This window comes from Ornithorhynchus anatinus, chromosome 5 (genome assembly GCF_004115215.2).
Source record: "Ornithorhynchus anatinus isolate Pmale09 chromosome 5, mOrnAna1.pri.v4, whole genome shotgun sequence".
NCBI classification, from domain to species: Eukaryota; Metazoa; Chordata; class Mammalia; order Monotremata; family Ornithorhynchidae; genus Ornithorhynchus; species Ornithorhynchus anatinus.
This window is the reverse complement of record NC_041732.1, coordinates 34,578,692-34,600,224: the sequence shown is the minus strand read 5'-3', so window position 1 is coordinate 34,600,224 and position 21,533 is coordinate 34,578,692. Positions and strand designations below refer to the sequence as shown.

At 46.2% G+C, this 21,533-nt stretch overlaps 1 protein-coding gene across 1 annotated transcript in view; it reads left to right on the top strand.

Moving 5' to 3' along the window:
* Positions 1-15,614, top strand: part of ATP6V1B2 (ATPase H+ transporting V1 subunit B2) — a 29,539-nt gene extending 13,925 nt beyond the window's left edge. Inside the window, exons 3-14 of the mRNA XM_029065416.2 lie at positions 1,124-1,222; positions 2,783-2,876; positions 2,995-3,072; positions 3,453-3,592; positions 4,860-4,961; positions 6,560-6,657; positions 7,020-7,143; positions 10,649-10,799; positions 11,708-11,790; positions 12,375-12,479; positions 13,708-13,837; positions 13,994-15,614. Of these exons, the coding sequence (XP_028921249.1) occupies positions 1,124-1,222; positions 2,783-2,876; positions 2,995-3,072; positions 3,453-3,592; positions 4,860-4,961; positions 6,560-6,657; positions 7,020-7,143; positions 10,649-10,799; positions 11,708-11,790; positions 12,375-12,479; positions 13,708-13,837; positions 13,994-14,133 (1,344 nt within the window). The 3' untranslated portion in view covers positions 14,134-15,614. The remainder of the gene's footprint in view (positions 1-1,123; positions 1,223-2,782; positions 2,877-2,994; positions 3,073-3,452; positions 3,593-4,859; positions 4,962-6,559; positions 6,658-7,019; positions 7,144-10,648; positions 10,800-11,707; positions 11,791-12,374; positions 12,480-13,707; positions 13,838-13,993) is intronic.
* Positions 15,615-21,533: the final 5,919 nt, after the last annotated feature.

Below are 21,533 nucleotides of genomic sequence, written 5' to 3'. Positions count from 1 at the left end.
CTTCAGGGCTATTGTCAGTAGAAACCTGTAATTTGTAAATAAATTGATTTAGCCTAGCACAGTCAGATGTACAAAACCTTTCCTCAACTCCCGTTCACGGTGACTAATTGTGTAAGTTCATTAACAATAATGATAATTATGATACGTGTTACGGCCTTACTATGTGCCAAGTATTGCTCTAAGCACTGAGGCAGATACAAGTTAATCAGGTTGGACAGCAGTCCCTGTCCCACATGGGGCTCCCAGTCTTAATCCCCCTTTTACAGATAACTGGGGCCCAGAGAAGTTGTGACTTGTACAAGGTCACACAGCATAAATTGTGGCAGAGCCGGAATTAGAACCCAGCTCCTTTTGACTCCCAGGTCTGTACTCGACTCACTAAGCCAAGTTGCTTCTCATTACTTTTGACACCCAGCTATCCTGATAAGTGATAGCATTATTGACAGAGGTGAGGTTCAAGTGCTTGCTTAATTGTTTATTTGCATAACAAATACCATTTAAAAAATAATGGTGTAGGCAGACTAAAAAGTCCTTCCTTCCTGCTTGGACTCAGGCTGTAGGGGAGGAGTTTGAAGTTGAATCCCTAGTATTCCCTCCTTCCTTGTCCCTCCAGACTCTAAATAGGAGACGTGCTAAGAGTGGCCCTCTTTTCCACTCCGTGACCCGTACTTAGAGTGTAGAGGAGGATGCCCGGTTCCCATTTTCTGCTCCTGGGGGAGGGGGTTAACGAGGTGCCCTGCCCCTCACTCCCTCAGACTTAGGCTGGCGAGAAATGGGACTCACGCACTTCCTGGTGAAACGGGACCTTTGACCGCAGCCGCGGCAGCTTACTGCCCCTTTTATCCAGCAAAATACAAGTGGTCGTTCCAGCTGGTTGATTCTTTTTTTCTCTTTTGGGCCGTTGGCAGGTGTGCAGATTGTAGCCGTATCTGCAGCTCCGGTGCCTACCTCCAACAGTCAGCCAGTGTTTTGCATACAATGTAAATAGATATATCATGTATCGGTTAAATTGCTTGAAGGTAGGAACCGTTTGCCGAGTAAGCTTGGAATACCACGCACCTGTAGTGGTTGCTGTGAATTATTTTTCAATATACTTTATTCCCCTCATCTGTTTTTTGTTTAGTTTCCCAGGTATGCTGAAATTGTTCACTTGACACTTCCTGATGGCACAAAGAGAAGCGGGCAGGTTCTAGAAGTTAGTGGCACTAAAGCAGTAGTTCAGGTAAGTTATAAGCAGCGCTCTCCCCCTCTGTCCAGCTTTCACCCTGTGAGGAATCTCTGGGCTCGTTAAATGTCGGCGTCTGTTTTTTATTAGGAAAGACCAGTTCCTGTGATTTCATTAGATATTTGCTCATAGCAGATATCAGTCACCTGTCTTCTTAGTTCTGTGCCTGACTCTGTGAATTTCTAGTTGGCGAACCGGAGCTGATTTTACATAGTGAAAGTGGCACGGTGGAATGTAGTTCACAGGTAACGGACCCTTAGGAATGAATTACATACAAGGGCGTTTAAATTCATCTTCCTCTCAGTTGTCTCTTAAAAGTTAGCTCTTCGATCTGAATGGTGTCAAGCTGACTCCACCTAACAGCAGTTTTAAGCTCCGGCCCACCACGTAAGTAGCCGGACTAGTGTTTTTAAAGCACCTACTCTGCGGGCAGTGCTCTGTACTAAAGGTGAAAGGATTTCTCAGAAGAGAATTAGAGATGATTCCTGGCGCCCAAGAGGTGGGTTGGTGACAGACACGTCAAGAGAGATGAAACAAACACAGCGTAAGACTAGGACTACAATGAAGCGTAAGAACAGCAGAATATTGCCATTAAAAGAGGTGTGTGGTGCTCCTCTCTGTCCAGGCTGAACCATTTGGGGTCCAGTAGCCACCCCGACTCCTAAAGCGTGGAAGGCCCACCGCTGTTTGCGCCACCGTGCCGGGCTAAAACAGAACAAGATGGGGCCCGATGACATAGGGGAATGGCGGCTGCAGTTGTGGTTGGGGCTGGAGGGGGTGTCTTCAGGGCCAAGGCGATTGCACTCTGAGGTCGGGGAAGCAGTCAGATTCGACGTCTCCCAGATTCGCCACTTCCTCTCCACTCAAACGGCGACCACTCTTCGTTCAAGCTCTGGTCGTACTGTGACTACACGACTGCCATCGTCCTTACTGGCTCCCTGACTCCAGTCCCTCCCATCTGTCCCCTCTTCAACCCATACTACAACTGCAAGGTAGCACCTTTCCATTCCTCAAAACCCTCCACTGCCGTCCCATGCCCCTCCCCATCAAGTAAAAACTCCACACGATTAGCTTCAAGGCTTTTCACCAGTTCACCCCTCCTTTTATATCTGCTGTCTTCACGCGTTCCTCCCCAACCTGTTTCCCTCATTCCTACTGAGCGTCTTCTGACCGTACCTCCCACAACCCTCCCCGTAATCAAGGCTCTCCTCATAGCCCATCCTCCCCAGCTTGCCTTCTCAGCATCCCAAATTTTGTCACTTGATTGGTTCTTCCCAAATGCCTACGGTGCGTTGCATCCGGTACCATCAAGCATCCTTGCGACTTGTCCTCATCCGGCTGTGCAAGGACAGGAAAAAGCAAGGACGGGGTCCAGTGATGCAGCGAAGCATTGGGAAGAAAGGGGAAATGAAGTTCAGGCTTCTGGTCCTTGCTTATTCACCAAATTGTCCAAAAAAAGTATTGAGGTGCCCACCTATGTATTGTGCTATTCTGAGCATGGATTCCCATCTTTTTAGAGTTTCCAGTCCTTTCATTATATTTCTCCCATCCTGGTAGGTATTTGAAGGAACTTCTGGCATAGATGCCAAGAAAACCTCTTGTGAGTTTACTGGCGATATTCTTCGAACACCAGTGTCCGAGGATATGCTTGGTATGTAGTAAATCGTGTGTGTATATATATATATATATATAGTTGTCAGAATTGCCAGAGTTGGAAAGTAGCTGGGTTATCCTGTGGGTACTACTGTGACTTTTTTTTTTAATAATAGGTCGTGTCTTCAATGGATCAGGGAAACCCATTGACAGAGGCCCCGTGGTCCTGGCTGAAGATTTTCTTGACATCATGGGTATGTGCTTATAGCAGGCAATAGATGGGATAGCGTTTTTACTTTCTGGAATTTTGAGGGTGGAATTTGAATGACCGCAAGTTATTCCAGTTACAACCTTCCCAAGGGATGTCGTGGAAATTAGCGTCTTAAGTATTGCAACCTTGGCTTTGAGGGAAAGGACTAGAAATCCATTTTTGCCTTTGTTTTGTGTATTGCTGCAATCCAGTGGTTTCAAGAGATACAAAATTCTGATATAAGTACTCCCACAACTCAATTTGAAAAGGAGATTTATTTTGAAAAAGGAATTTAAATGTAGGAGAAACGGTTTTGTCTGGCTCTGGTATTTTGATGAGCAAAACCTAGGTAAGTAAAAATTTTTTCTTTTGGAAATTCATTAGGTCAACCGATCAATCCTCAGTGTCGAATCTACCCCGAGGAGATGATTCAGACCGGCATTTCTGCCATAGATGGTATGAACAGTATTGCAAGAGGACAGAAGATTCCCATTTTCTCTGCTGCTGGTTTACCACACAATGAGGTAGGTACTAGCATGTATTTTTGTAGAGTGCACTTAGAGCTTTGGTTTAAAATAATTTCATAATTGTGTATTTTCAAGGCTTTCTCTAGTCTGCCACATATTGCTCTAAGAATTCCATTATCCCCTGGTCTTTTGTCTTCCGGTTGATTTCAGAGGCAAAAGTGGGGGGCTTCTCTGCGACCATTATCTTGTCTCCTGAAGTCCTCTCAAACAGACCCTAATTTTATGTGGAATCAAACTCCAGAAGCAACCGGAGAAAGTTGCATCGACCTATTAAAATACCTGAGCCCCAAAGTAGCTTGGCCTAGTGGTTAGACCACGGGCCTGGGCGTCAGGACCTGGCTTCTACTCCGACTCCGCCACCTGTCAGCCTGACCTTGCGCAAGTCACAGAGAAGCAGCATGATGTAGTGGATAGAGCACAGGCCTGGGAGTCAGAAGATCATGGGTTCTAGTCCCGGCTCCGCCACTTGTCTGCCCTGTGACCTTGGGCAAGTCACTTTACTCCTCTGTGCCTGTTACCTCATCTGTAAAATGGGGATTTAGACTGTGAGCACCATGTGGGACAGGGACTGTGTCCAACCCAATTTGCTTGTATCCACCCCATCGCTTAGTACAGTGCCTGGCACATAGTAAGCGCTTAACAAATGCCATAATTGCTGTTACTCATCTGTGCCTCAGTTCCTTCATCTCTAAAATGGGGATTAATGTTCCGAGCCCCACGTGGGACGTGGACTGTGTCCAACCTGATTAGCCTGCATCTCGAACAGGGCTTGACACACAGTAAGCGCCAGACGTCCCATCCTTATTGTTATAGTATTCAGTGCCTTAAGCCCCATCGGTCCAGTTCTTTGAGATCCAGTGCTGCCGGTAGCTGACGAACCTGGGCACAGACCCCGCGTGGGCTTCAGCTGTGTCCGTCGGCCTGCTGGATCGTCACACTCTGTGTCCCAGCGGAAATGTGATAGCGGAGACAGAGCAGAGACGGTGCAGGGCCCACCGTCTGATCGACCCCCTTCGTGCGAGTTCTCGGCCCTGGCGTCTTGGCGCCGAAGCTCGTCCGTCATCCCTGGTGGGAGACTCTATCACTGTGTGTGCAGGGCACTCGGCTCAGGACTGGGAAAATGCAAATAAAGCGGTCGGATACAGACACTGCCCACAAATGATTCACAGTCTCAGGGGAGTGAGAACAGATCCCTAGGAAAAGCAAAACCTCTAGGCATCGGCAGTTAATGAGTCACGCTCTTCGCTTCTTGTAACGCCATCAGATCGCGGCACAGATCTGTCGCCAGGCTGGTTTAGTGAAGAAATCCAAAGATGTGATGGACTACAGCGAGGAGAACTTCGCCATCGTATTTGCGGCTATGGGGGTAAGTGGAATCGAAGCGTTGCAGAACGGAAGGAAAACTGTCACCTTTGAGCTATTGCGGTGACGTACCGAGTGGTGTCCTTGGATCCACGGCTTACCTTACTATTACGGGCTCTCGTTATATCCCGGCTAGACTACCGTGTCAGCCTTCTCTCTGACCTCCCTTCCTCCTCTCTCGCCCCGCTCCGGTCTATTCTTCACTCCGCTGCCCGGCTCATCTTCCTGCAGAAACGATCTGGGCATGTCACTCCCCTTCTTAAACAACTCCAGTGGTTGCCTATCGACCTCCGCTCCAAACGAAAACTCCTCACTCTAGGCTTCAAGGGTCTCCATCACCTTGCCCCTTCCTACCTCTCCTCCCTTCTCTCTTTCTACCGCCCACCCCGCACGCTCCGCTCCTCCGCCGCCCACCTCCTCACCGTCCCTCGGTCTCGCCTATCCCGCCGTCGACCCCTGGGTCACGTCCTCCCGCGGTCCCGGAACGCCCTCCCTCCTCACCTCTGCCAAACTGATTCTCTTTCCCTCTTCAAAACCCTACTTAAAAATCACCTCCTCCAAGAGGCGTTCCCAGACTGAGCTCCTCTTCCCCCACTACTCCCTCTGCCATCCCCCCTTCACCTCTCCGCAGCTAAAGCCTCATTTTCCCGTTTTCCCTCTGCTCCTCCACCTCTCCCTTCCCCTCCCCACAGCACCGTACTCGTCCGCTCAACTGTATATATTTTCGTTACCCTATTTATTTTGTTAATGAATTGTTCATCGCCTCGATTCTATTTAGTTGCCATTGTTTTTACGAGATGTTCTTCCCCTTGACGCTGTTTATTGCCATTGTTCTTGTCCGTCCGTCTCCCCCGATTAGACTGTAAGCCCGTCAAACGGCAGGGACCGTCTCTATCTGTTGCCGACTTGTTCATCCCAAGCGCTTAGTACAGTGCTCTGCACATAGTAAGCGCTCAATAAATACTATTGAATGAATGAATCCACAAGTGGGAGTTCTGGCAATGTAGCTCCTTGGGCCTGCTCGTTTCTAGATTTTAAAGTGTTGTGAAGGACTGTGCACGGATTGTTTTGGCACTGCTTTATTAGCTGTGCCCTCCTACCCTGCTGCAACCCAGCTAGATGGCTGCCTTTCCCCCGCCTCCCCGAGATCACTGAGCGTGTGTCAAAATCAGATAAAGGGTTTAAGCTAAATTCACCCGACTCGGAAGTCAGGGGTATCCTTCTCTTGGTGAACAGCCGTAGCCACCTGCTCCTTTGGGCCGCTGCCTTAGCTTATCCGATGAAAGAAGGAGCATGGCCTAGTGGGTCCAGTTCAGCAGGATCTGGGTTCTAATTCTGGCTTGGTTAAGTCACTCCTCTGGCCCTCATTTCCCTCATCTGTAAAAATGGGGAGTAAGACCGTGAGACCCATATGGGCCGTGCATGGACTTTGTCCAACCTGAGTATCTTGTACCTATCCCAGCGCTTAGTACTGTGCCCGGCACGTAGTAAGCACTTAACAAACGGTATAGTAAAAAAGAAAAAAAGACTTAAAATGTTAGTCCCTGATGTGGCCTACGATCCCTTTCCCTTCTAGTCTCGATGTGCTCAATATCTCTGTAGGTAAACATGGAGACTGCTCGCTTCTTCAAATCGGACTTCGAAGAAAATGGCTCCATGGATAACGTCTGCCTGTTTTTGAACTTAGCCAATGACCCGACGTAAGTAAAGGAGGTGGTTTTTGAGGCTACCGAGGAAGGTCTGTGTCAGAATAGCAAGCATCCGCAGATCCTGCCAAGGAGGCTGGCCAGGCGGGTGCTTTCTGCCGCGTCTCTTAGGTCAGGGGTGACGTTTGGCAGAAAGTCAACCTGTGATCCTAATAGTCTTGAGAAAGAGGTGCTCAGTACCGGCTTTTAAACAGAAAGTTGGCTTTGCCCTCTTTTTTTAATGCGGTGTAGGAAAACACAATTCTCTAGTGTCCTCTGGAAGTGCCAGTTCACTGCTTTGGGGTGGCCTTTTACATTTGAATGACTTTGGATTGTAATGTCGTTCTTTTGTTGTTGTTTTTTGTTTTCTAATAAAGCATTGAGCGTATTATCACTCCCCGTCTGGCTCTAACCACAGCAGAGTTCCTGGCCTATCAGTGTGAGAAGCACGTGTTGGTCATTCTGACAGATATGAGTTCCTATGCTGAAGCTCTGCGAGAGGTAATGCTTCTTTCTTCGGGGTGCCATTCTCGAGAGCTAATATAGCACTTTTTGGGTTGATGTGGCCCTTGGCTTCTCCCTCACTTTCCCTTCTGACCATCTTTTGTCCCATTCGCTGTCATCAACACCTCCATCAGAGGTGGGGTGGGGGGGGAATGAAAGTAAATTCAGTCTGTTTTGCTACTTATCAGCCATACATCCCTTTCTATTTTTCCCTCTACACCCACTCCCTTGGAGAACTCTTTGACTCCCACAGCTTCAACTACCATCTCTATGGAGATGATTTCCAAATCTCCCTCTCCAGCCCCCATCTCTCCTTCTCTGCAGTCTCTCACATTTCCTCCTGCCTCCAGGACGTCTCTACTTGGCTGTCTCACCGACACCTCAAACTTAACCTTGTCCAAAACAGAGCTCCTTATTCTCCCCCAGACTATCCCACCTCAGTAGAAAGCACCATCATCCTCACTGTCTCACAAGCTGGTAACCTTGCCATTATTCTTGTCTCATCTCTCATTCAACCCACATATTCATTCTGTCACCAGATCCTGTCTGTTGTTCTGAATCTGTCCTTTTCTCTCTGTCCAAACCACAACCAATCTGATCCAACCACTTTATACCCTGCCTTGACTACTGCGTCAGCCTCCTCGCTGACCTCTCTGCCTCCTATCTCTCCACTCTGCAGTCCATACTTCACTCTGTTGCCCAAGATCATTTTTCTAAAGAAAGTTGCGTTTGCATCTCCCCACACCTGAAAAACCTCCTCTCCACGTCAAACAGAAACTTTGTACCATCAGCCCAAAGGCATTCAGTCAGCTCACACCTCCTACTTTACCTCACTGATCTCCTTACTACAACCCAGCCTACACACTCTGTTCCTTTAATGCCGATTTACTCACTGTACTTCGGTCTTGTCTGCCTCGCTGCCGATTGCCCACGTACTCCATCTGGCCTGGAACTCCCTCCCCCTTCATAAGTTCTAAAAAAAAAAAAATCACATCTCCTTCAGAGGACCTTTTTTAACGTCTTAATGTCCTGCCCTAGTCACCCTCCCCTCTGCACCTTCTGAGCATTTGGCTCTGTCCCCCTTAAGTACACTGATGGTCTGCAGTGTTTATGTACATATTCTTAGAGTCTGCCATTTCCCACATCTGTAATTTGTGTCTGAAGCTCCCTCTAGTCGTGGGCAGGGATCTTATTTACCAATTCTATTGTATTGTACCCCACCCAGGATTTAGTGCTCCAAACCCAGCTCACTAAATACCATTGATTGTTTAGTAAATGGGGGGAGAAGATTAAGACAGACTTATTTTTAATGTATCTCATAAGCCTTAACTCGATAGAGGCAGTACCTCCCTACCGCCCACCATGCTGGACTTCCCGCTTTTCTCTTCCCAGGATTTTGTCAAGGCCTGAGGGCTACCAACTGGGCCTGAAAAGGCCCCAAATGGAGGCATTGTTGCCTATTAGCTCTTTGAAGCTTGTCCCTTTTTTATTTTATTTTATTCCTTTTCGCTCCCTCACTCAAAATGAAATGGTGGCATTTATAATCTCTTTCCATTCTTACAGTGGTGGATTTTTGTCTCCCGGGCGGTTTCCCTCCCGATGAGTGGAACAGAACTGTAGAGGGGATATGCGAGGGGGTGCTGGCCACCCCCATGAGCCTTCTAAAGGGCAAGGGCTAGCTCCAGTTGGTTTATCTCTTCCCCATCCCCGTTTGCCTGCTTCTCCTGGCTCTCAAGGCCAGGGGCCAATTTGGTGCCCACCTAACCTACCCACTCAGTTTTAATAAAGGAGCACCATTCCAGGCTCACCTTCCTTCGGGCCCGCAAGACCAGTGACAAGGTCTGGTCCATTTAGGGGCTGCAATCCCCTTCCCTACCTTCCCCAGGCTGTGAAGGTTGTGAAGGAGTGGGAGAATCTTGCTGGGCTGGTGAGAACCCCCCGGCTTCATCTCCCCCATCCCCTAGTCCTCCAAGGCTCCACTTCACTAACAAGGAATCAACAGTTGCTGGAGTACAATGACCTAGACTCACATCCAACTCATGTATGTGGGTCTAGATGAGATTTGTTGTTGTTAGTTTTGGGGTGGAGGGGAGGTGGGACATCTGACTGTCCCAATTCAGACATTCAGACATCAACTTCACCAGTGATTTAGAAAGGGAGCACACACAATAAGAGCATCAAGTTAGCAGGGGGCATTTTGTAGCTGAATAAAATAATAATGGGGATAAATTGGACGATCTAATAAAGGTGAGTTGGCTTAGTGCCAGACGAGTTTCAGCGTGAGCAGGTGACAGACAGTACTCTCCAGGAAATAGTCATTTAAATTATTGGCTCGCCTGTAAGCTGTCAGTCAAAACTCCAGAAAGAAATCTTTTGGAATCTGTTTCCTCAAATCACCGGTTTAAAGTACAGCAGGAGCAAAAAGGCCAAGAAGATATTGGCCATCACCAGAAAGAGCGTAGAGAACAAAGGTGTCGTCTTGGCAGTAAGAGAAAAATCATGATTTGCCTGGACGGGGATGCTTTATGCTTTTCTAACTGCCGCATCCTTTAAACCACCTAATAGAGCAGGAGATAGTACAGAATGATCAAGGGAGGTGGGACAGCTTCCCGGATAGACTGAGAGGACTTTGATTTAAAAAGATAAAGACAGATGGAACAGGATGGAAGTCTGTGGATAGGATGAAAAAGATACTATTCACCAAATCCCTCCATTAGAGGGTACTCATTTGTGCTTAAAGAGCAGAGGTTTAAAATGACAAATGTAATTTTTCATCCACTGTGTAGGAAACCTGTGGAAATGATTTGTGATAAAGTTGTGATTAAAGCAAAAAAAAACCAAACAGGTTTGAAAAAATACACAGAGCGGAGGTCAGTTCAGAGCTTTTAGAAGACAAAGTTAGGAAAGGCACATATCTAAGCATTGAGAGTGGCCACGTAGCCACCAGTCAGTCATATTTATTGACCCTGTATCTAGCCCAGTGCTTAGAACAGTGCTCTGCACATAGTAAGCGCTTAAATGCCAACATTATTATTATTTATTGAATGCTTACTGGGTTTAGGGCACTGTACTAAGCACTTAGGAGAGTACATCACAGTGGACACGTTCCCTGCCCACAGTGAGCTTATTGCCACTGTCCAGGAATGCTGAGATGAATTGTTGTCTAACCTAGTAATGGCAATATTGATGTACTTGTGTGCACATACACATCAACTGAAATATAAAACTGTCTCCTCCATAGCAAGTTATTTAAACGTCTGAATTGGGACAGTCAGATGTCAGCAGTGACACATTAGTCTTTTGGTTTCCAATTCAGAACCTCTATAATGCAGAATACTCATCATGAGAGTGTATTTGGAAAGGATCGTAGAGTAATCTTCCAGTTTGCCCCAATATAAGGTGAATATCTCTAAACTTTTGTTTGTAAAAGCAGGGGATTTAGTGATGATGACTCTGACGAGGGAGGCAGCTGAAATAATACATGTTCTTGAATCGTTGGCAGGTTTCAGCAGCCAGAGAAGAGGTCCCTGGCCGCCGTGGCTTCCCAGGTTACATGTACACGGATTTAGCCACGATATATGAGCGAGCTGGCCGTGTGGAAGGCAGGAATGGCTCTATTACCCAAATCCCTATTCTCACTATGCCCAATGATGGTGAGTGCCTTGATTTCTGAACCTAAAGAATTGAGTAACGTATGTTTGTTTGTTTTAGTTGGAAATGGAAAATAACTGCCCAATCAACTCTAAGCGTCTAGTAGTATTTGGCTCAGTCAGGACACCACAGAGCTGTGGGTTTAGACCCACCTGTCCTAGGAATCCTACTTGACTTGTTTTAGGGCAAACTGAATTTAGCATCCCCCCCTGCTGATAATACCACATTCAAAGATTGTTTTGCATAACCAAACCATCTGGGCAACTGAGGCCTAGTCAATTCATTTGGTAACTTGTGTTAGAAGGGCGATTGAATGTTTTCATTTGACTTGACTATTACGTGGGATAATAATTGTTTTTTTTCCCCTGATGCTTAATTTTGTAACTGTTGTTCTGTTGTCTGTGCTGCTAAAATGATATCGTATGGGTCACAGTGAGAGACAAATAAAATGTGTTTTATTCGATGTAGACTTGGAATGAGAATTAATTTTGTAGCAAGTAAATACAATTCATGATATCTCTTAAGCTCTTACTAGATAGTAAACATTTGGGTTGACACGGTAAACACTTAATAAATATGATTGAATGAATGATAATTAGATCCAGCACAGTCCTTATCACCCACAGCATTTACAGTCTAGGGAGAGTAGGTATCTTATTCCCATTTTTACAGAGGAGGAAATAGAGGCACAGAGAGGTTAATTGGCTTGTCACACAGCAGGCCAAGAGCAGTGCTGGACCAGAACCCAGGACTCCTAATTCCCAGCCCTGTGCCAATCAGCTATGTGACCTCTCTACAAAAAGCCTTGGGAAGGCTGCTTTGAGCCTGACCCTGAACTAACAGCCTCGCTGTAATATATCTGGAACATGAAACATTTAGTCTAATAATAAAAACCTACTTTCTCTGTCAGATATCACACATCCCATCCCTGACTTGACTGGATATATTACAGAGGGACAGATTTATGTGGACAGGCAGCTGCACAACAGACAGGTAAGAGCCAATCTATCTAGCACTTTTATTGTTCTGAAATGGAAAAGAGCTCTTTTCCTTGTAGTTAACCTTTTTTTTTTTTTTTTTTGACACCCCCCCCCCCCCCATTTTTTTTCTTTCCCTTTTGAACAAGTTTTAGCTTTGGAAGTTTTGCCTTTGATTATCTTTTGAGGTAGTGTGAAATGTCTATAATAGGAATGACATTAAATTAAAAGTCTATCCCTGGCTACTTAAATCTTGTTTAAATTTATTGCCCGATAAAATAGAATGGTTTGACTCTTGAACCCCCGTTCCTTGCCTTTCCATACCATACTTAATGTGAAATCTTATTTGCCGATGAAATTGGAGAAAGTTTTGGGTTGGCTCTCACATACATCTTGTTCCCCCAACCAAGTCGTCGCTAAGGTGTCCGTGCCCTTTCCTATTTGGAGAATGTTTCCCAACTTTGTGTGGTAGGATGCAGGGGCGCACTCGTGTCCACCTCAAGCCAAAACGAGGGTCTCAAATACTGCTGCAACAGAAGTTAAATTTTAAATTCTCAGTCCCATTTGCTAATGTATTTTCTGCTTCTCTTCTACCAAAAGATTTATCCTCCTATTAATGTGTTGCCATCCTTATCACGGTTGATGAAGTCTGCTATCGGAGAGGGTATGACTAGGAAGGATCATGCGGATGTATCAAATCAGTTGGTATGTATGCTGATTTCAGCTGGGCTTTTTTTCTTTGTTTTTAAAGAAATACTCTCCTCTTTCTTTTGCTCCCTGGGCCCCGGACAACCAAACTTCCTTATTCCTTTCCCCTCTGTACCCCCTCCCAAGAGCACATCCCCCCCCCCCCCCCCAAAAAAAAAAACCCAGGCTGTGAGTATACCTGCGAATGTCACGTCTGAGATTGCGCCTCAGTGGTAATTCAGTGCTTGGCACACAGTAAGCATTCAACTAAGCGTTTGGAAAAGTACAGTACAGCAGACGTGGCAGATGTGATCCCTGCCCAGAAGGAGCTTACAGTCTTTGGGGGAGATAAACATTAAAATAGATTAGGGACATGGGACATAGAGTTTAAGAATATTTATCCAAGTATTATGGGTCCAGTGTGTGTATCAGAATGCTTAAAGGATACACAGCCAAGTGCGTAACTGATGCAGATGGTAGGGCAGGTAAGGAAATAAAAGCTTAATCTGGAGAGGCCTCTTGGAGTTGTGATTATAGGAGGGGTTTCTATGTTGAGGAGAGTGGGTCGTCGATCGAAGAAGCTTTTAAGGCCGTGGGGGAAGTTACTGCGTATTCATTGGGCCCAAGGCAATCTTCCTTCAGCTAGGGGAATTCAGGTATTTCAGGACAAAAACTATTTTGCCCATTACACGCTTTCAAATGCATTTTAAATGTATCAAAGGGTTCTAAACCACAAGCTAACGGAGCTTTTTTAAAGTATACTGCGTCGTTTAAACATCCAAAAATGTGTAGAATAAGTAAACTTTTTGGATACATTAGAAACATCTATATGTAAAATTAGGAGCAGTGAATATTCTCAGGGTTGGATGAATGTAAAAGGGTGTATCAGAAAATGCTTTTTTCTGAGCTTAATGTAATTTACTAGTATACACACTAGTAAACACAGTGATGCCACAGATAATTCCATCTCTGATGCCATAATTATTCTTGGAGCCAGGGACCCTTTTGAATACGATGATAAATCTTTTTTGATCCTGCATTGGAAGTCTCAATACTATTGGAGCTGCATTGCCTTGAATAAGCTAACATTTTTCTAAGGCAAAATTTGAAAAGTAATGATTCTGACTCTTCCGATTTTGGGGAATGTTTACTCTGGCTAAGCTACTGCTAGACTAAAGAAGGTATTACCGTAATGGCACTTTGTTTTTTGATTTGGTTTTGTTTTTTGACCCTTCTCTCCCTCCAGTATGCGTGCTATGCTATCGGTAAAGATGTGCAAGCCATGAAAGCTGTAGTCGGGGAGGAAGCCCTTACCTCGGACGATCTCCTCTATTTGGAATTTCTGCAGAAGTTTGAAAGGAACTTCATTGCTCAGGGTAAGCCGTTCATCCAGAACATCAGAGACGGGCATATACTGCCATAGGATGAACCCGGCCAATAACGTCGGAAGTTTCTGCCACCAGCCTGAGAGAACTGGCACCGCCTCGAGGAAAATCCAGACCGTCCCGTAACAATCTGCCTCTCTTTTTCAGGTCCTTATGAAAATCGCACCGTCTATGAGACTCTAGACATTGGCTGGCAACTCCTGCGAATCTTCCCCAAAGAAATGCTGAAAAGAATCCCACAAAGCACCCTGAGCGAGTTCTACCCGAGAGACTCCGCCAAGCACTAGCCGCAGTTTCATCTCGGGCTCCGCTCTCCGTGAAATACTGGTTTTGCTTTCTTTTTTCCCCTTGTGTTGGTGTTTACTTGTTACCCTCTAATTAAAACCGAGGCTAGGTAGCGTTGTGCCAGTGTTCCTGATGTTTTAAGCTGATAACAGAGTTTAAAATATCCCCTGCGCAAAAAACCACAATCTTCCAAGCTTTGTCTAAAGTGGCTGCCGGGGTGAGGCCGAACTTGTCTCACTATGTCTGCGTGTGTGTGTGTGTGTGTGTGTGTGTATGTGTCTATAATGGTGTAGTTACTAGCATGATTACACCCTAATTATTTTGGTCGCCTAGACCTCATGTTTCTGTATCTCCTCAGGAGTGAGACTATCTGAAGCTGTAATGCCTTCGGCCTCAAAACTCAAGGCCGACCCGGGTGTGTCCGAATCCTTCTCTAGGAGGAGCCAAGAAGCAGATAGTTGAATGCACCTGCTTCTGGTCTACCTGCAGGCCTTTGTCGCCTTACTGCTGCTCCACACAGATGGCATCTGCCGCTGACTTGCTCTTGCCAGTTTGATGGTCGGACGAGCAGGAGGAGTCTCCTCTTCCCTCTCCCGCCCCTCTTTTATTTTTAGTATGTAGTAATGACGTACAACGCGACGCCAGAGCCCAGGCGGCCTTTGGCTTTGATTATGACTCTGAGTGGAGTAGGGGCTCTTGGGTCTTGCTGCTGCTCCTTCAGAGGTCCTTGTAGAACCATGCATCATTTGCACAACTGGTAACTTTTTTTTTTTTTGACCCGGTAGTTCAGAAAGACTCCTACCTGACTTCTCCTTGGGGAGCCTTGAAGGACTTCCAGAGGTGGGAATTATGAGATCCTTGGCTGCATAAGTCAATCAACTTGAACTGCTCGTCTTGGAGAGAATCGGGAAGCAGGCAGATGCACTCCATTCATTCCAGTTCCCTGCCAAATCGCAAAGCACTGGGATTATGAGATAACAGTTCTAAAACTGTTTACCCAAAACTGGAGATTTTGTTGGGAGAATAGGATGAGTCCATCTCTCGGCATGTTTTTAGGGATATTCTGAACTCTGTTATCAAGTAATCTTTGGGGATTCCCCATTTGTTCCTGCTTTTCCATTCACTCCTGCCTTTCCAAGGTAACCCAGTGGCACAAACATAATAATAATAATAATAATAATAATAATAAAAAACACGTAAGGATTCTAACACTGGCGCCCTCCTCATGTTAACCCTGTGGCTGTCTCCAGTGCAGTTCTAACATTTCCATTATTCGGTCTCTTGTGTTTTTGGTTGTTTTTTTTTTCTTTTTGTAATTTGGGTGCAATAGCAATCCCTTTACTCTAGTGCATTCCATCTTTGAAGTTGTGTAAAGTTCTTTATTTTTCTCTGACGGGGTGTTAGCATGAGAATATTTTAACGTAGGAAATGTGACCTCTGAATATGAAACATGGACAATAAATAAATGTTCAATCAAATGGAATTTGGCCTAGTAATTCTGACTGCCATCTCTTTAATCTCCACTGGCTGGGAAGCCAACAGCAGCAGGTGGATTACCCTGTTAGAGATAGAGGGGTCTGGTTTAGATGAAAATATTGTGCCATGGGTGGGCCTAAACTGCAAACCAGCCAGCCCCCAGGCCCTGACTGGCTACTTACCAAAGATCAGACTGCATGCTACCTTGTCTGGTATGGTCTTTACCACGTCTTTAAACCACACTCCTTACATCAACTAATATCGGTAGGGACAGCGTCTTGGAAAGGTAGATATAGATGGAGTTAGCTCCTATGAGTCATTCTAAGAGAAGAACTCCTGAGAGTTCTTCCTATGTGAAGATGAAACTATAAAAGGTGAGACTTTCATTCCGGTGTGTGGATGACAGCGAAATATCTTCCGTTGTGTTCCGAGCATTGGATTTGGAGGCTGGGCGGGGAAGGTGTTTCGTCCCACCGTGCGTAGGACATGTACCGTACTGTGTTTTAGTACTTGCTTGGTCATCCGTGTCCCCTACGGCACACTCTACCACGGGAGTTGCCGATTTTGTAGTCTAGAACAAAGAGATCTGTTGATCTGCGCAGCGGAGCCTACTGTACTTTCACCCACTTAGTAAATCATTTTTGAGTGTGGCACTCCCGTTTCCCAGACCCAGAGGGTTTGGATCTTTGCTTCTTGCTAGAACGAGTGGAGTTGAGATGCTATTTAAAAAATCGAAACCCAGGTGGGCTTGCAGTCTACGTGGGAAGAACTGACCCACAGGAAAAAATAACCAGCTAAATGAAGACCGTCAGTAGCATTTCATCCCTTGGCTTTCTCATCGTTCCCGTTTAGGGTGCTCTGGTTCCAACTCGTACAAGTGTCCCAACTGTACGACGTTTGTGGCCGGTTTTGGCCTGTCGTCTGCCCCTGGGAGAGGTGGGGAGGTGGCTCGGTTACTGACCGTTGGGCCGAGCCCCCGTGGCTCTGAGTGAGCCAGGGTCTTTGGCTCGAGCCCACCTCCTGCTCCTGTCCAGGCAGGCCTCAGCATTTACCACAGAGAGCCCTGAAGACGTCCGGTGAAACCTAGGCCGAATGGCTGCCAAAGCAGCAATTGATGCAGAACAAAGTGAAAATGTGAAATACCTACATAGAAGTACATAATAGGCGAGGTAATAGCACCGAAATTCATATTTGGCCCATTGGCCCCAATTCGTCTGTATTAGGACATCACAAGTAGCAGAAGTGTTGCCTAGTAAGTTTTTATTAACTAAAAGGCAGACTCTGGTTCCCATAGCTTTCCGACCAACTTCATGCAGCTGTTTATATTCTATATTCAGCCTGCTTACCAATGTTAACGTTAAAATTCATTTTCTACTGAAAGCAACCATTTAATTGATGGCTACATTTCTTTGGCTGGGGAGGGAGAGGAGCTAGAATAATGTTTAACTCTCCCCGATTACATTATGATTACTTGTGCAGAAAATATGCTCATTCAATTGTATTTCCTGAGTGCTTGTGTGCAGAGCATTGTACTAACTCCCCCGATTAGACCATAAGCCCGTCAATGGGCAGGGACTATATCTGTTGCTGATTTGTACATTCCAAGAGCTTAGTACAGTGCTCTCCACATACTAAGCGTTCAATAAATACTATTGAATGAATGAATAACTGCTTGGGAGAGTAGACAATGGCAAATTTGGTAGACATGTTTCCTGCCCCCAAGGAGCTTCCATTCATGACATGAGGGAACGTGTCTGCTAATTCTGGTCAGTTGGACTTTCAAGTACTTAGTACAAGTACAGTGCCCTGTACATAGTAAGCGCCCAGTAACTCAGTTGACACTGTTGAACACAGACTAAAGATGTTGGCCAAATGCAGAACGTAATTGAGAAAATGTCTCTTCCCTCACATCTTGCGTTGAATTTCAAGTGCTTTTTCAGTGTCATTTAAAAGAAGTCCACCAAATGTTTCATTAAATTCAGCATGTATCAGTTACACGTGATTTACTCTTGTCTGTGTGACTTAAAAGTGTAAAAATCAGCAGCTGTTCAGCTTTGTATCACTTCATTAAGATCAATTTCCCTCCTTGAGTGGCTCAGGATGCCTTAGGAAAGTGAGTCATTTTCTGGATACTTGAAAATTCCAAACACGATTAGACAGGCAACAGAAACCGAACCTAAATCATTCCCGTGCGGACTTCTTCCTCACTCTGCCCACTCCCAATCAATCGTATTTGAGCATTTACTATGTGTAGAACACTGTACCAACCACTTGGGAGAGTACGATGCACCAGAAATTAGCTGACGCACCCCCTGCCCATCAAGGGAGCAATAATCCTGCGGGAGCACAAAAATGCTTTCAAGTCAAATTAAAAAAGACAACCCAAAACCTACTTAAATATTCACTTAAGTAAGCCTGACTTATGAAACCGCTTTGTGGGGCCAGTTATTAAGGGAACTGGAATCTGTAACAAAACTGCCTGATCCTTGCTGCATCACGCGCTTTGGCAGAATTCCAAGAGGGTGAACTTGCAGTCCACATTCTTGGGGGTAAAAGGTGTAGGTAGGAGAAAATGTAAAGAAGGCGAGCTCAAAGAGGGCTACGCCGCCGCCTCCTCTCCCTTCCCACCCCTCTCGGTTTGGGGCGTACAACTTGAACCCTGCTGACTAAGGCCACCTGGAATTGCTTCACGCTGGAAGCTGTTGACTAATGTTCCGATAAGAGCAATTGCTCCACACTGGCTGCAACAGTGGAAATTTTCTCCGGGTGGTTGCCGGTGAAAAGCGTGGCAGAGGTCACTCGATGACCCCGTGCCGTGTTTGCAATGAGATGGTGGCCTCCGATTAGGCACAGGTGTTGCCCTTTAAGGGAAAAGGCATAGTAGACGGGCCCTGGGGTAAAGTGATAGAGGACCCAAATGAGCTAGGCCGGGTGGGCCAGGGAACCCGCGGAATAAAGGGGGAACTTTGTTCTAACGTTAGCAAATAAGAGCCCTTCCTTTCCAAAAACATTAAGCAGCTAAGGGGCCGTGCTACGCGGAAGACTCGGAGGGAGAATGTAACTCGACCACACTCCTATCAGTCACCGATTCACCTCTGAGATGCCAGCGCCTCTTGGACGTCGTCTTGTAAGCGCGAAGGCAATCACAGATAGGGATGAGAAGCAGCTCGCGGATAGACGGGCCCGGGAGTCTGAAGGACCTGGGCTCTAATCCCAGCTCTGCCACTTGTCTGCTGTGTGACCTTGGGCTAGTCACTTTTCTGTGCCTCAGTTACCTCATCTGTAAAAGGGGGGTTGAGACTGTGAGCCCCATGTGGGACAGGGACTGTGTCCAACCCGTTTATCTTGTATCTACCCCAGTGCTTAGAACAGTGGCTGGCACAGAGTAAGTACTTAAATACCCCAATAATAAGGGGCAGCTTGGTGCGACATTTAGGCAGACCTTACGAAGGAAAGAGGGGGGCTTTAGCGACGTACCTCTGGTTCTGCATTGTCCGCCCACTGGAGGAAAGCCGTTTTCCAACGGCTCCACGAAGTGAAGGAGCTGCTGGCTGCAGACCTCTCCAGACCGTGGCAAGGGGAGAAGGGGATAAAGTCAAAAGCATTTTATGCGGTTTGGTAGGTAACCAGGGCGCCCGCAGAGCCAAGTCCAACGAAGCTCCACCCTATTCTAATCCTCCTTGACCTCTCAATCAATCAGTGCTATTTGTTGAGCGCTTACTGTGTGCAGAGCACTGTACTAAGTGCTTGGGAGAGTACTGTAAGGGAGTCAGACATTGCACTGGCTAGAATCTCAACTTCCTTCGGTGTTATCTACCACCCCCTTATCGTGGGAACCCGATCAGATCTTGATTTCGCCTACCCCGTTCTGACCTTTGGCTGCCCCTCATTCACTCACTGATCTTCAAACTCTTCCCCCTCTAACAGAGGGGGTCAGGCAAGGTTCTCTGCTGGCCTCCCTTTCGGTCTTGCAGTAAACTCTCAGAGAAGCAGCGTGGCTCAGTGGAAAGAGCCCGGGCTGGGGAGTCACAGGTCATGGGTTCAAATCCCTGTTCAGCCGCTTGCCAGCTGGGTGACTTTGGGCAAGTCACTTAACTTCTCTGTGCCTCAGTTACCTCATCTGTAACATGGGGATGAAGACTGTGAGCCCCACATGGGACAACCTCATCACCTTGTATCCTCCCCAGCGCTTAGAACAGTGCCTTGCACATAGTAAGCGCTTAACAAATACCATAATTGTTATTATGATTATTTCCAAGAGCTCATCTGCTCATGTGCTTCAGCTACCACTTTTTTATGGTATTTGTTAAGCGCTTACTATGTGCCGGGTGCTGAGGTAGATACAAGCTATTCAGGTTGGACCCGATCTGCGTCCCACGCGGAGCTCACAGTCTCAATCCCCATTTTCCAGATGAGGTACCTGAGGCACAGAGAAGTGAAGTGGCTTGCCCAAGGCCACAAAGCAGACAAGTGGCAGATCTGGGATTAGAACCCAGGTCCTTCTGACTCACTTCAACATGAATGAGTTTCAGTTTCATCACTCTCACTCCAACTCCTCTCCCACTGCTCAATCTCACATTGCTTTACGGACAGTCCACGGGCCCAACATTTAAACTTTAAACTCAACATTTTCCAAACTGAATTTGTCATCTAAATACTAATAAATACAAATGTTATATTAAGTTCTTAAGAGGTGCCAAGAACTATTCTAGGTGCTGGGAGAGATAAAAGACAATCCAAGTCCAAAAGGACCTGAGTTCTAATCCCTGCCCTGCCACTTGTCTGCTGTGTGACCTTGGGCAAATCACTTCACTTCTCTGGGCCTAAAATTACCTCATCTGTAAAATGGTGTTTAAGACCATGAGCCCCATATGGGACAGGGACTGTCTGCAACCTGATTAGCTCGTATCTACCCCAGTGCTTAGTACAGTGCCTGGCATTTATAGTAAGCACTTAACAAATACCATAAAAAAGCTCGTGATTTTCGATTAAGCATCTCAGTTAAGCATTAGAGAGGCAGCGTGGCTCAGTGGAAAGAGCCGGGGCTTGGGAGTCAGAGGTCGTGGGTTTGAATCCCGGCTCTACCACTTGTCAGCTGTGTGACTGTGGGCAAGTCACTTCACTTCTCCGTGCCTCAGCTACCTCATCTGGAAAACGGGGATGAAGACTGTGAGCCTCACGTGGGACAACCTGAATACCCTGTATCTCCCCCAGTGCTTAGAACAGTGCTCTGCACATAGTAAGTGCTTAACAAATACCATCATCATTATTATTATTATCTCAGGCCCCTTTTTGTGCTTTAGACCTAACTTGCCCCTCCCAGCCAAGACCCCAGCTCCCTCTATTACTTCTCTTTTCTCTCTCTTTTTTTAAGTGTTTACTATGTGCCAGGGACTGTACTAAGTGCTGAAGTAGATATAAGGTTGGACACAGTCCATGTCCCAAATGGGGCTCAAAATATTAATCCCCAGTTGGCAGGTGAGGTAACTGTGGTACAGAGAAGTTAAGTGACTTCCCAAGGTCACACAGTAAATGAGTGATAAACTCAGGATTAGAACCCAGTTCCTTCTGACCCCCCCAAGCCCATTCTCCATCCGCTAGGCCATGCTGCTTCTTGTTCCTCCTTTCCCCAATCAACCACAGATCCCTGACATCTTCTCTGCAGAATGTCGCTTCAATCAAGCCGTGGTATTTATTGAGTGCTTACTGTGTATTAAGCACTTGGGAAAAGTACAGTGAAGCAGAGTTAGTAGGCATAATCCTTGCCCACAAAGAGCTAACGGTCTAGAGGCACTTATAGCCGTTACTCATTTATTCATTCAGTCATATTTACTGAGCACTTACTGTGAATTGTACTTTCCAAGCATTAAGCACAGTGCTCTGCACACACTAAGTGCCCAATAAAAACAATTGAATGTGTGAGCAC